This window comes from Sinocyclocheilus grahami, unplaced genomic scaffold (genome assembly GCF_001515645.1).
Source record: "Sinocyclocheilus grahami isolate Dianchi unplaced genomic scaffold, SAMN03320097.WGS_v1.1 scaffold918.1, whole genome shotgun sequence".
In the NCBI taxonomy this organism is placed as follows: domain Eukaryota; kingdom Metazoa; phylum Chordata; class Actinopteri; order Cypriniformes; family Cyprinidae; genus Sinocyclocheilus; species Sinocyclocheilus grahami.
Window position 1 is genome coordinate 119323 of NW_015506097.1, and position 14121 is coordinate 133443.

At 33.6% G+C, this 14121-nt stretch overlaps 1 protein-coding gene across 1 annotated transcript in view; it reads right to left on the bottom strand.

The window, feature by feature from the left end:
- The window catches only part of LOC107564234 (disrupted in schizophrenia 1 protein-like), a 68006-nt gene that overhangs the window by 3065 nt on the left and 50820 nt on the right, over positions 1 to 14121 (bottom strand). Inside the window, exons 11-13 of the mRNA XM_016249249.1 lie at positions 11773 to 12013; positions 8847 to 8891; positions 2642 to 2759 (exon numbers count right to left, since the gene is read on the bottom strand). Of these exons, the coding sequence (XP_016104735.1) occupies positions 2642 to 2759; positions 8847 to 8891; positions 11773 to 12013 (404 nt within the window). The remainder of the gene's footprint in view (positions 1 to 2641; positions 2760 to 8846; positions 8892 to 11772; positions 12014 to 14121) is intronic.

Below are 14121 nucleotides of genomic sequence, written 5' to 3' on the forward strand. Positions count from 1 at the left end.
TTACAATAATTTTAATATAAAATGTGTATTACAGTATATATATAGTAATAAAAAGATAATGTGAGATATTCCTAATATATATTTTTTTATAATTAATTAATACATTATCATAATGTATTACTTATAATAAATAATTATAAATTATGCATTTTACAAATAATCACATTTAAATAATAATTTAATAATAAAAGGAATAAATCACACAAAGCATTGGTTCACAATTTTTGTAAACAGCATGAAGTAATCAAAATTAGTGCCCCTCGATGTCTAATGTAAAACCTTGATCCTGAAGCAAAACCACGTGAGAACTACCGCTATAAAGGAATAAAGTCAAACAAAGTTGGATGGAATGAAGCAGAACAAGATCGGACGTTTGAATCAATCTCATCTATACCGTTTCCTCTCAGTCAATGCAAAAGCACGGATCCGCTCGGCACACATGGTGGCCAGAAATATGAAGATGTCAGAGCGATGACAGTGCACTATGTCATAACCTTTCTCTTCATCTCACTGCTTTAATCTCACTTCAGAGTGACGGTCCGGCTAGTCTGTCTCCATTTCTCTTTTCTCTGTCTGTCGCCTCCTTTCAACCTTTGCTGAGCTCTGAATTTCTCTAATAACTAAAATCCCATCCCTCATATTCAATATCACTCAAAAAGAAAAAAGAAAGGGCCAGTGATCCGTTCAGTCTTATCCTTAAGTCCTGTCCGGAGGAGAGCATCGTGTGCTGTCAAATGAGATGGTTTTCCATGAAGGAGCTCTTTTGGAGGGTTAAAGCGATGGGCACATTACATTAGTGGCTCTAATGAGCGTGAGACGTGTTCCTGTGGCTGTATGTGACAGCAGAATGATGAAGAGCTGAGGAGTCATTTCCTCTCCACTCATGGATTTTTATAAGGCCCGACCGAGAACATGAGAACGGAGAGCACAGATCATTTCATTCCAGTCTAACAGCCAATCAGAGCGACCTGAAGAAACCCTAAGGACTTCCATTAGAGACAAACCCATAATAAGTTCAGAATAACTGACTAAAACTAGATATTCTGAAGACAAGTGTGGCATCTGGCCATGCAAGAGTCACCGCTGTGATGCTAGGTTGTTCTGTGTGGTTTCTAGGGCGTTTTGGGTGGTTGTTAGGGCATTGCGAGGATATTCTGGGTGGTTTTTAAGGTGTTGCGTTACTAGGGTCATCTGGATGGTTGCTAGGGCATTGTTAGGATTGTTTTGGGTGGTTACTAAGGTGCTCTGGGTGGTTTCTAGGGTGTTGCATTGTTAGGGTGATATGGATGTTTGCTAGGGCATTGCTAGGATGTTCTGGGTGGTTGCTAAGGCGCTCTGGGTGGTTTCTAGGGTGTTGCATTGCTAGGGTGTTCTGGGAGGTTGGTAGGGTCTTCTGGGTGGTTGCTAGGGCATTGCAAGCGTGTTGTGGGTGGTTGCTAAGGCACTCTAGGTGGTTTTGAGGGTGTTACGTTACTAGGGTGATTTGGGTGGTTGCTCTGACATTGCTAGAGCATTCAGGGTGGTTGCTATGGTGTTCTGGGTGGTCGCTAGGGTGTTGCATTGCTATGGTGTTTGGGGTGGTTGCACTGGAATTACTAGGGAATTAAGGGTGGTTGCTAGGATGCTCTGGGTGGTTGCTAAGGCGCTCTGGGTGGTTTTTAGGGTGTTGCATTACTAGGGTGTTTGCTCTGGAATTGCTAGGGCATTCAGGGTGGTTGCTAGGATGCTCTGGGTGGTTGCTAAGGCACTCTGGGTGGTTTTTAGGATGTTGCATTACTAGGGTGTTTGCTCTGGAATTGCTAGGGCATTCAGGGTGGTTGCTAGGATGCTCTGGGTGGTTGCTAAGGCGCTCTGGGTGGTTTTTAGGATGTTGCATTACTAGGGTGTTTGCTCTGGAATTGCTAGGGCATTCAGGGTGGTTGCTAGGATGCTCTGGGTGGTTGCTAAGGCACTCTGGGTGGTTTTTAGGATGTTGCATTACTAGGGTGTTTGCTCTGGAATTGCTAGGGCATTCAGGGTGGTTGCTAGGGCGTTCGGAGTGGTTGCTAGCGTGTTCTGGGTGGTTGCTAAGGCATTGTAGATGATTGCTAGGACATTGCTAGAGTGTTCTAGGTTGTTACTAGGGCACTGTTAGGGTGTATTAGATTGTTGCAGGGTGTTCTGGGTGGTTTCTAGGACATTGGTAGGGTGTTTTGTGTTGCTGCTAGGGTGTTCTGGGAGGTTCCTATGGCGCTGCAAGGATTGTTCTAGGTCGTTGCTAGGGCATTGCTTGGGCATTCCGGGTAGTTGCTAAGGCTTTCTGGGTGGTTACTAAGGCGTTGACATACTAGGGTGTTCTGGGTGGTTGCTAGGACATTGCTAGATTGTTCTTGGTGGATCTAGGGCTTTACAGGTGGTTGCTATGGCATTGTGTATGGTTACTATGTGGCAAGTTAAAATAGTCACTCAGTGTTTGATTTTGGAATTATGGGATTCTTTAATGTTTTATTGTCCGCCAGGTCAAAATTGTTACGTTGTAATACTCAGTGTTAGTGATTTGAACAATCTCCTGCCACAAAATATGAACACATAAATAGTGATTCAACTTAAAAGAACAACTAATGAACAGTACATGCACACACACAATGCTCTGTAAGGATATGAGTGAGGTCCTTGTCATGGTGGTCTATGGCGGTCTGAAGCTGGTCTTCCAGGTAATGCAGTTGCTCACTGATGAGTTCACAGCGCTCCGTCAGCTCTGTCGTCTCTTCACACAGATCCTGAGACACAAAAACACACCCATTAAACCCGCAAAACACCCACTGCTGCTCACACACATCTCTAGCTGCTCAAGTATGGCGCTAATATGCTGGTAAAATGGTTATTTGCACACATCCGGCACGGAAATGTGTGTCATTTTTACAGCAATATGCACTAAAATACATGGATGGAAAACAGTCAGAAGTTAAAACAACATTCAGCAGATGTTTTCACAGCATTCATGATTTTAAATATGTGTGAATCTGTTCTCTCTGCTTTTCATATGCTAGATAAAGCTCTGATGGAGATTAAAATGATAGAAATATAAGAAGTGTTTTAAGGGTGTAGAAAGAGCCAGGTTAGTTTAAAATCAAGTTGGAACACAGCAAACTGGATTTCTGAAAGCAAAATTGGAAACAAAATTCCATTGACTAATGAGATTTCAGAACTGATTTGTATCCTTAACTAAAACTATTAAAATCATTTAAATTTAAATGCCATTGTTAGCTGAAAGCTAAAATGAAATAAAATATAGATATTAGATTAAAAACTTAAATACTTGAAAAACTTTGCAACAAGTTTCTATTGAAGTACTAAAATTAAAGCTAAATATACTAGCGTGTGTTAACTGGGTCATTCATGAAAACAGTGAAACAATCCATAATCTCAATTTGCAAATATTAAAGCAGAGAAGTATAAATGATGACGTTAATCCGCCAGCGACTGTGAGGTCAGACGTGAGCGTGGCTGTCGGCTCCTCTTCCTCTCATCTGAGTCCTGAACCGACAGCGTGTTCCTTCGCGGCGTGCTAATGACTTCACTCAACAGTTTAGCGCAAGCCAGGTAAGTGGGACAGGTCCGTCGGCTCCGTCCCAATTCCATCAAAGCGTGAGTCACTGTTTTTCTGAGTCAGAGAGCATCTTGAGGTGGTCGACTGACTCCGGTCCGCTCGTTTCTCTCAGGAACGGCCTCGTGTCGCTTTAATGAGGTCTGTGGTCTATTCTTAGACCCCCCACACCAGCTAATGAAACACCTTTTATAGACGCTAACATCACACTGTGGGTGAATTAAAACACTTCTGAATGAGGCTGGAGTCTCCAGGGACGCATTCGAGAAAAACAGCCGCACCAAACGGCCTGAGCGATACAGTTATTGAGGCGTAATGGAAATCACGCAGGGCGTACGTTTTTAAAGGTTACCACGACCGCTTTATTGCGTTTAAAAGGACGCAGTCTGCATATAGACTGCAAAAATTGTGCCTTTGTGATAATCATGAGAGGCATATTACTACAAAAATCCTTCACAAAGGGAAGATTAGTATAAATCTGATCGTATCAAATGCACTGTTCCCACTTAAGAAGACATTTGCAGGCTATTTAAAGTGAGGTTTGAGCTCCCTGCCTAGGCAACATCTTACGGCACCATCCGGGTTATTATCACTAACGAGAACTAAAACTATTAAAAAACTTTTTTTGTTAAATGAAATGAAGTTAAAATCAAATCAAATATAAATATACGATGAAAAACGTGCAACTGTAAATAAAACTAAAACTGAAATAAAAATAAGTTAAACCAAAATAGTAATATTTAAAATTATAATAATAATAATAAAAATGACAAAATTACTAAACATTAAACTAACATAAAAACTGAACCTATAATAGTATAATTATGAATATAGAAGCTTAAGAAATGGAGAATATAAAACCTAAAGTCCTAAAACCTACTGAGCTCTCTACCTATCACAACTAAACCAATTAAAAACATTTTTGTTAATTGAAATAAAGCTGAAATGAAATAAAATATAAATAAGTAGATGAAAAACAAACTGATAACATACTGAGCTAAAATCTCAACTAAAACTAAAACTGAAAAAAAATAAAAAGAATAAATATAAATTAGATATAAATAGTTCCGTAATATTAAAAAAACTAATACAAATATCAAAAGCACATAACAAAAATGACTAAAAATTAAACTAAAATTAAAATTGAAAATATAAAAAAGCTCATTCAAAATATTACTAAAAACTATAATAGTATATCAATAAGTATGACTATAAAATCTTAAGAAATGGAGAATATAAAACTCTCCCTACCTAGACAACATCTAATGGCACCATCTGGGTTATCATTAACTAAAACTAAAACTATTTAAAAATTCTGTTTATTGAAATAAAGCTGAAATAAAATAAAATACTAATATTAGATGTAAAAAAAAAGTGAAATGTTGCCTTGGCAACTAACTGAAATAAGCTTGAGTTGTAGCACTAAAATGACTAAAACTGAAATAAAAATAAATTAAACCTAAATAAAATATATTAAAAACAAATGAAAATGTCAAAAGCACAGAACAAAAAAAGACTAAAAAAGACTAAAAATTTAAATGAAAACTGAATACATATAAAACCGACAGCGTGTTCCTTCGCGGCGTGCTAATGACTTCACCCAACAGTTTAGCGCAAGCCAGGTAAGTGGGACAGGTCCGTCGGCTCCGTCCCAATTCCATCAAAGCGTGATTCACTGTTTTTCTGAGTCAGAGAGCATCTTGAGGTGGTCGACTGACTCCGGTCCGCTCGTTTCTCTCAGGAACGGCCTCGTGTCGCTTTAATGAGGTCTGCAGTCTATTCTTAGACCCCCCACACCAGCTAATGAAACACCTTTTATAGACGCTAACATCACACTGTGGGTGAATTAAAACACTTCTGAATGAGGCTGGAGTCTCCAGGGACGCATTCGAGAAAAACAGCCGCACCAAACGGCCTGAGCGATACAGTTATTGAGGCGTAATGGAAATCACGCAGGGCGTACGTTTTTAAAGGTTACCACGACCGCTTTATTGCGTTTAAAAGGACGCAGTCTGCATATAGACTGCAAAAATTGTGCCTTTGTGATAATCATGAGAGGCATATTACTACAAAAATCCTTCACAAAGGGAAGATTAGTATAAATCTGATCGTATCAAATGCACTGTTCCCACTTAAGAAGACATTTGCAGGCTATTTAAAGTGAGGTTTGAGCTCCCTGCCTAGGCAACATCTTACGGCACCATCCGGGTTATTATCACTAACGAGAACTAAAACTATTAAAAAACTTTTTTTGTTAAATGAAATGAAGTTAAAATCAAATCAAATATAAATATACGATGAAAAACGTGCAACTGTAAATAAAACTAAAACTGAAATAAAAATAAGTTAAACCAAAATAGTAATATTTAAAATTATAATAATAATAATAAAAATGACAAAATTACTAAACATTAAACTAACATAAAAACTGAACCTATAATAGTATAATTATGAATATAGAAGCTTAAGAAATGGAGAATATAAAACCTAAAGTCCTAAAACCTACTGAGCTCTCTACCTATCACAACTAAACCAATTAAAAACATTTTTGTTAATTGAAATAAAGCTGAAATGAAATAAAATATAAATAAGTAGATGAAAAACAAACTGATAACATACTGAGCTAAAATCTCAACTAAAACTAAAACTGAAAAAAAATAAAAAGAATAAATATAAATTAGATATAAATAGTTCCGTAATATTAAAAAAACTAATACAAATATCAAAAGCACATAACAAAAATGACTAAAAATTTAACTAAAATTAAAATTGAAAATATAAAAAAGCTCATTCAAAATATTACTAAAAACTATAATAGTATATCAATAAGTATGACTATAAAATCTTAAGAAATGGAGAATATAAAACTCTCCCTACCTAGACAACATCTAATGGCACCATCTGGGTTATCATTAACTAAAACTAAAACTATTTAAAAATTCTGTTTATTGAAATAAAGCTGAAATAAAATACTAATATTAGATGTAAAAAAAAAGTGAAATGTTGCCTTGGCAACTAACTGAAATAAGCTTGAGTTGTAGCACTAAAATGACTAAAACTGAAATAAAAATAAATTAAACCTAAATAAAATATATTAAAAACAAATGAAAATGTCAAAAGCACAGAACAAAAAAAGACTAAAAAAGACTAAAAATTTAAATGAAAACTGAATACATATATACATATTATAATAGATGTAATTAATACAAAAATGTGGACCAATCCATCAAACTCCACTGGAATCAATTGTGATTCAAGTTGCTGTCTATAAAGAGCATTAAAATAAGAACTGATGAGCATTTCCAATAATATCTGATACTTTAATATTTTGCTATAAAACATAAAAGACCTAAAATGTGTGAAGAGACTATATTATTCATTCTCTACTGCTGTAACAAAGGCTTTTTCTTGGTCCAGACACAATACTGACCTCTACCTTATCTGCTAAATTTCATTAAAGAACCAGTCAAACTACATCAGACTGATAGCAATGGATTGACAAACAAAGTTCTTTCCTGTGAGAGAGATTTCCTATTGAAATTCCTATTGGTATTTGGAATTGATTTGCTACTTGTGTCAGTGACATCTCTTATTCTGGTTCCTGGTTCAGAAAGACTGTCATTTTTAAATGTTTATGTCTGCTGTAACTCTGGTCTGGCTTTGAGGAGGCACTGCTGACACAAACTGTGACACAAACGCTGCACTGAATGGATGGATTGATGGACTGGTTATCGACTGAACATTGTTCACACAGTCAGGTGCTGAAGTTCAAGTATTGACGGAGAGGTCAGGGTGGCTTTAATTAAAATCCCTGCTCATGCAAACCCCACTACAGGCTTGATTTGTCCATTTCCCACAATGCAATGCTGTAGCTATAATGCAAAAGCCATCAACCAGCAAGTTGCTTTCTAACGCTGATTGTGAGACCGACCTGCATTAACTCAAGGTCATTATAGATAGCTAAAACTAAACTAAAACAACATAAAACCATTATTTACATCATTACTTGAAATAAAATAAATGTTAACTGACATAATATAATATATATATATATATATATTTTTATTTCAGCTAGTTGCCGAGGGAACATTCCTCATTTTTGTTTAGTTTAACTTTAAGTACTAAACTAATACTTAATAATTAATAACTAGTAAAACTAAGATAAACTAAAACTAATAAATACAAATTTAATACAAACTATACAGATACTAAAAACATTTTTGTTAATTGAAATAAAGCTGAAGTAAAATAAAAATGATCAGATAAGAAACATAAACTGAAAACATTAAAACAGAACTAAAACTAAAACTTAAGTAAAGATAACTTAAAACAAAATAAGAAAAACAAATTAAACCTAAATAGTAAAATTAAAAAAATTTATAAAAATAAATGAAATATACATAGTAATATAAAAAAAATGTTAAAAGCACATAGCAAAATTATAAAAAATTAAACTAAACAAAATTAGAAATGATGCCTTGGTATCTAACTGAAATAAGTTGAAGCACTAAAATTACGAACTGGAAATAAATAAAAACTAAAGCCGAAATAAAAATAAATGAAACCTAAATAGTAAAATAAAAAAGAATGAATACAAATTAAGCAAAAATAGTAATATAAAAAAATACTAATACTAATAAAAATGTTAAAAGCACATTACAAAATTATATTTAAAAAAACAATAGAAATGATGCCTTGGTAAATGACTAGCATAAGTTAAAGCACTAAAATTATGAACTGGAAATAAAAAATAAAAAAAAACTGAAATACAAATAAATAGTCATAGTAAAAAAGACAAAACACACAACAAAATTTCAAAAACTTTAACTAAAATTAAACCGAAAATATAAAAATAAAATCTGTTTCAAAATATCAACAAAAACTATAATATCATATAAATGATATTAAAATAGAACTGCTTTAATTCTGTCATAATGCAGTCCACTTTATGACGGGGTTAAAATGACTGTTGTAAGATCAGAGATAAAGACAATAAACTCCATTCCCGTCATTTACTTTCTCTAATGTTATTCCGAGCACATGATTTTCTTTCTCACAAAAGTGAATAAAAAAGGCGTTGTCACAGTCAAAGAATGACAAGATGTACAATAAACAAAGCCCACACTTCAAGCATATTCTCAAGTCAAATGATGACATTGTGTGATCGTAAAGGATGAGAGAGCTTCTTTTTGTTTTCATCCGAACTTTAAAGACACATTTTTAACATCAGATTCCTGTAAACACAGCAGCCGTCGCTCACCTCAGGAGACGCGTCCTCCAAACAGAAGAGAAACTCCTCTAATTTCTGCAAGACACAGGAGGACCAATGAGTCACTTTAGCTGAAGATTAAAACAAAACAATAAACCTCATCTATCATTAAAAAGCACTCAGCGCACTGACATTACGGGAAGTGTGCAATAACTCGTCATTACGGCTGACAAGAAGCACAATAACTGAATGGGCTCGGCCCATCTGTGTGGGTAATGATTGCATTCAGGAGTTGTGTGCTAAAGCAGACAATGATTAGCACACAGTGGCAGATCTATTAGTTTACCTCCAGCTGATGGGAGCCGACCTCAGGAAAATAGATTACAGCTTCATGTCTCATGGATTGGAATTTAAATGACATAATATTAATTATCATCTCCTGTCGGCAGGAGCAATATTAAAGTGCCCATGGTTGGGCCGAGACCACTGCCTCTTTTATTAGATTCTGACCTGGCTTAAAATCATATTTAGCTTGTCAAAAAGTCAATGGTTATATATTCATAAGAAACAGACGGCTACAGGCAACAAAGTATCAAAAAATACATAAGTATACAAACACTCACATACACACACACACACACACACACACACACACACACACACACACACATATATATATATACATAAGTGTGTGCCCAATACCATAATATATATAAAAAAAAATAATAATAACATTAATATAATAAATTATTAAATTATAGCAATTATAATTACATAATTATTAGAACATTATTATTAATAATAAAAATGCACATTTCTATTATTATTATTTTTATTATCACTTTTGTTACTATACATTCTAACTATAATGTATGTATAATAATAGCTATTATATTGGTAACACTTTACAATAAGGTTCATTAGTTAACTACATTAGTTAACATGAACTAATAATGAACTGCACTTATACAGCGTTTATTAATCTTTGTTAATGTTAATTTCAACATTTACTAACACATTATTAAAATCTTGTTAACATTAGTTAATGCACTGTGAACTAACATGAACTAACAATGAACATCTGTATTTTTATTAACTAACGTTAGTGAAGATTAGTAAATACAGTAACAAATGTATTGCTCATGGTTAGTTCATGTTAGTTAATACATTAACTAATGTTTAACTAATGAACCTTATTGTAAAGTGTTACCATTATATTATTATTAGCTAGCTAATTTTATTATTATTATTATCAACATTAGTACTAGAAACTTAGTACTATTAGTAGTATTAGTACTATTATTACTAACTATAATTTACTACACACACACACACACACATATATATATATATTATAGTAAAAAAAATAATAATTTTCTAGTACTACTGTTATTAATTAAATTTGTATTCAGTATAATTTATATATAGTAAATTATATTAATAATTATAATACCTATTTTCTAGTACTATTATCATTAGTATTTAATTATATTAGTATTTCATATAATTTATTCAAATACATACATATGTGCAAGTGCGTCCAAATAGCATACATATTATTATTATTATTAATAATAATAATATGATACACATTTTATCATTATACATATCTATTATTATCATTATATATATATACTGTATATTAGTAAATTAAAGTAAATATTGTTAAAAATATCTATTTTCTAGATATTAGAATAGTAGTTACTAATAGTATAGTTAATAGATACTATTATTATTTAATTATATAAGTGTTTAGTATTTAATATCATTTACTATAATACATACATGTGCAAATGTGTCAAATAGTATAAATACTACTAATACTACTACTAATAATAATTATTAATATTATATAATATAACAAAATAATTATAGATATCTATTATTATTATAAGTACTACTAACTATACTATACTATAATTATTTATGCTATTCAAACACACTTACATATATAATTATAAATTATTTAATAATAATAATAATAAAAAACTACTTTTATTATATTCACATTGTTTAGGTTTGCTAGACAAATATGACACATATATAGCATAAATAACGTGCTGCGTAGGCTATGCGAGAACGGATTTAATGAGGATCAAACCGGGGAGATGAAGAGCAGCGAGTGGGAGATGAGAGAGATGAGGAAAACAGCATCACCTCACCTTCAGAGTCCTGCAGGAGTGTTAGGAAGAGTGGCTGATCTTCAACAGACAAAAGACACAAACAGAGAGAAGACACAGAGACAACAGAGCCCTGCTGAGCTGGAAGATATTAGAACGACTTCGAGAAAGTTATGAGCAAGAAGGGCAGCGAAGGAAAAGAACGGAGTGGAAATTAGAGTCATTCAGCAAATAGATGGTTTTTATGGAAATGGAGGGAGCCGAAAGAACAGGGTTTTTATTTTTAGAGTCTTTCATAAAGCACAAGATGTATTCCAGTGTGAGACTCATCAGGTTCAAATCGGTCAAAGATGACACACACACACATATATATGTAAAACTGTCAAAAGTATATAAAATATGTATATTATTACACTAACAAAAAGTATCACGTTTTTTATCAAGTACCATTGATCATCAGGCTTTTGAGGAGCGTTTGTTTCCAGAAGCTTTACTCTCACTGTTCCCCAGCGGAGGAATGATCTTCACAAGCCTCCAGAACATCTCATATCTTTTGAGCAACATTTATTTGTTCTTATAATACTATATGAACCATAGAGGCCTGATGTATTAATTATGATACTCAACAAACAACAGATCTTTTTAGATTTTGTCTAAAGGTGAAATAAACTTCCATTTTCAAACAGATTATTTCATTTCAGTCTTTACAGGGTTAATTCTACCCAATACTTGCCAAGTGGCCTATAGATGCATTCAGTCGAAAAATTAAAAATGAAAGACGACTATTTTTAGACCATGAGCATGTATTAAAGTAAATTTGGGGTTAATTTTGGTGATATTTTATGTGTTGGCTTTACCTTAGTGAACTCTGAGTGTTGGAGGTCGGCCTCGGGACACCAGCGGCCTCCTAGAGCGGTCAACATGGCGCAGTCCGCTTCCTCTTTACTGAACATCAGGACATCTGAAGCCGATCCAGGGACGGAGGGCAGATCCTCAGTTTCGGAGATGCTGGATGTGCGCTGATCGAGGCTTTTCAGGACCAGATGACAAGCCTCCAAATCAGCCTCCCAAATGTGTTCCAGCACTGGACTTCCACAGCTACAGAGAGAAATGCAACAAATAACACTTGGTTTGATTTTTTGCAATTATATGTAATAATATTCAGACACTTTAAGACTTAAGTGCACTGATACTTTATAGACAAATCTCTGGTTTAGAGGAACTGATACCTTAAGCAATCTGAACTACTGTCAAATCTGATATATCAAACTAATAGAGTCTTTCCATTAGTTAGTGCATTTTTATGAAAAAAAAATTAGACTGAACTTGCATCAATGAAAAGGATTTATATTCATGAAATCAGACATTACGCTTTACAGCGCCTTTTAGCTGCATTAAAATCAATTCTAAAGGAACATAAAACTACAATTTTTAACTACAACTAAAGTTTATATATACAGTATATTATAAAATTAATACTTTTATTTTGCAAGGATGCATTAAATTAATCAAAGGTGACAGTAAAGATATTTATGTTGATACAAAAAAATTTATTTCAAATAAATGTTGTTCTTTTGAACTTTCTATTCATCAAAGAATCCTGAAAAATAAAAATCTATCATGGTTTCCACAAAAATATGAAGCAGCACAACTGTTTTCAACATTAATAATAATAAATGTTCCTTGAGCAGCATTTCAGCATATTAGAATGATTTCTGGAGGATCATGTGACACTGAAGACTGGAGTAATGATGCTGAAAATACAGCTTTGATCACAGAAATAAATGACATTTTACAATATATTCACATAGAAAACAGTTATTTTGAATTGTAATAATATTTCACAAATTTTTACTGTATTTTTGATCAAATAAATACACCCTTGGTGAGCAAAATAGTATTGAAGTCCTAAGAGGCCATGGATTATTAATTTTTTTTCTTTCTTTTTATGTCATGATCACGACATAATGATCTTGTGACCTCGACATAACGAAAGTTGTTTTCTCGTTATCACAACTTAATTTTCTCGTGATCTCGACATAACGAAAGTTGTTCTCCAAGTTACACAACTGCACAGGTGGCAGTATAGAACTGAATATAACTGATGGGGTGTTACTGTATATCCACTTTACTGTACGCGTTTGGGACAGAATAAGGACCTTCTTTGTGATCGCTATAATTTGTGCAGTATTGTTCATTACTGACATTTAATTAATTCATAAATGTTAAATGTTTGAATCAATATGATTATTTTGTGTGTCGTTAAGTTCTTGCTAGATGCATGACTCATCACAGTTTCACCACTGCATTAGCGTTCCGTGTCATAAACGAACTGCTTATTAAAACCAAGGTTGACGTCACTGTATTCTGTTTGCACCTATATCTTTATTTGTGCATCTTTGAGGTACATGATTGTTAGCTAAGCGGGGATGTTGTGTTTATCTACAGTAGGACGCGCTTCAACGACGCATTTGTAATGTGCCTCTTTCCTTATTTTTAATCTTTATTGTTAATCATTAAACGTATATTGATAAGAAATGTGATTTATATGTAAAGTGTATAGGCTTATTTAATTCAGTGATGCAGCAGCTCTAAAAGATTTTAGAATAGTTCTCTGCATCCTTCTGAAGGTGTTCTGCCTGTGTTTGCGGTGTTGCTTTGACCATTTAAACATGTTAATTACACAAACAAAATGTTTAGTGTACTGTCTCTGGAAATATCAACAGCCTTTATTTATGTATTGTAGATGTTATTACTAAGCAAAGCAAAATTTGCTGAAATATCCACAACATACAGTTAGAGCACATGGTTTATCTGTCGATCAGATGCGTGCCAAAGCTGCATTCGTTACTATAGCAACAGTAGATCAAACAATTAAACAATCACTGTTTTGTGTTGTGATCATGAGAAAACAACTTTCGTTATGTTGTGATCACGAAAAAATAACTTTCGTTATGTCGAGATCACAAGAAAATTAAGTCGTGATAATGAGAAAACAACTTTCGTTATGTTGTGATCACGAGAAAATTAAGTCGTGACCATGAGAAAACAACTTTTGTTATGTCGAGATCACGAGAAAACAACTTTCGTTATGTCGAGATCACAAGAAAACAACTTTCGTTATGTCGAGATCACAAGAAAATTAAGTCGTGATAACAACAAAACAACTTTTGTTATGTCGTGATAACGAGAAAACAACTTTCGTT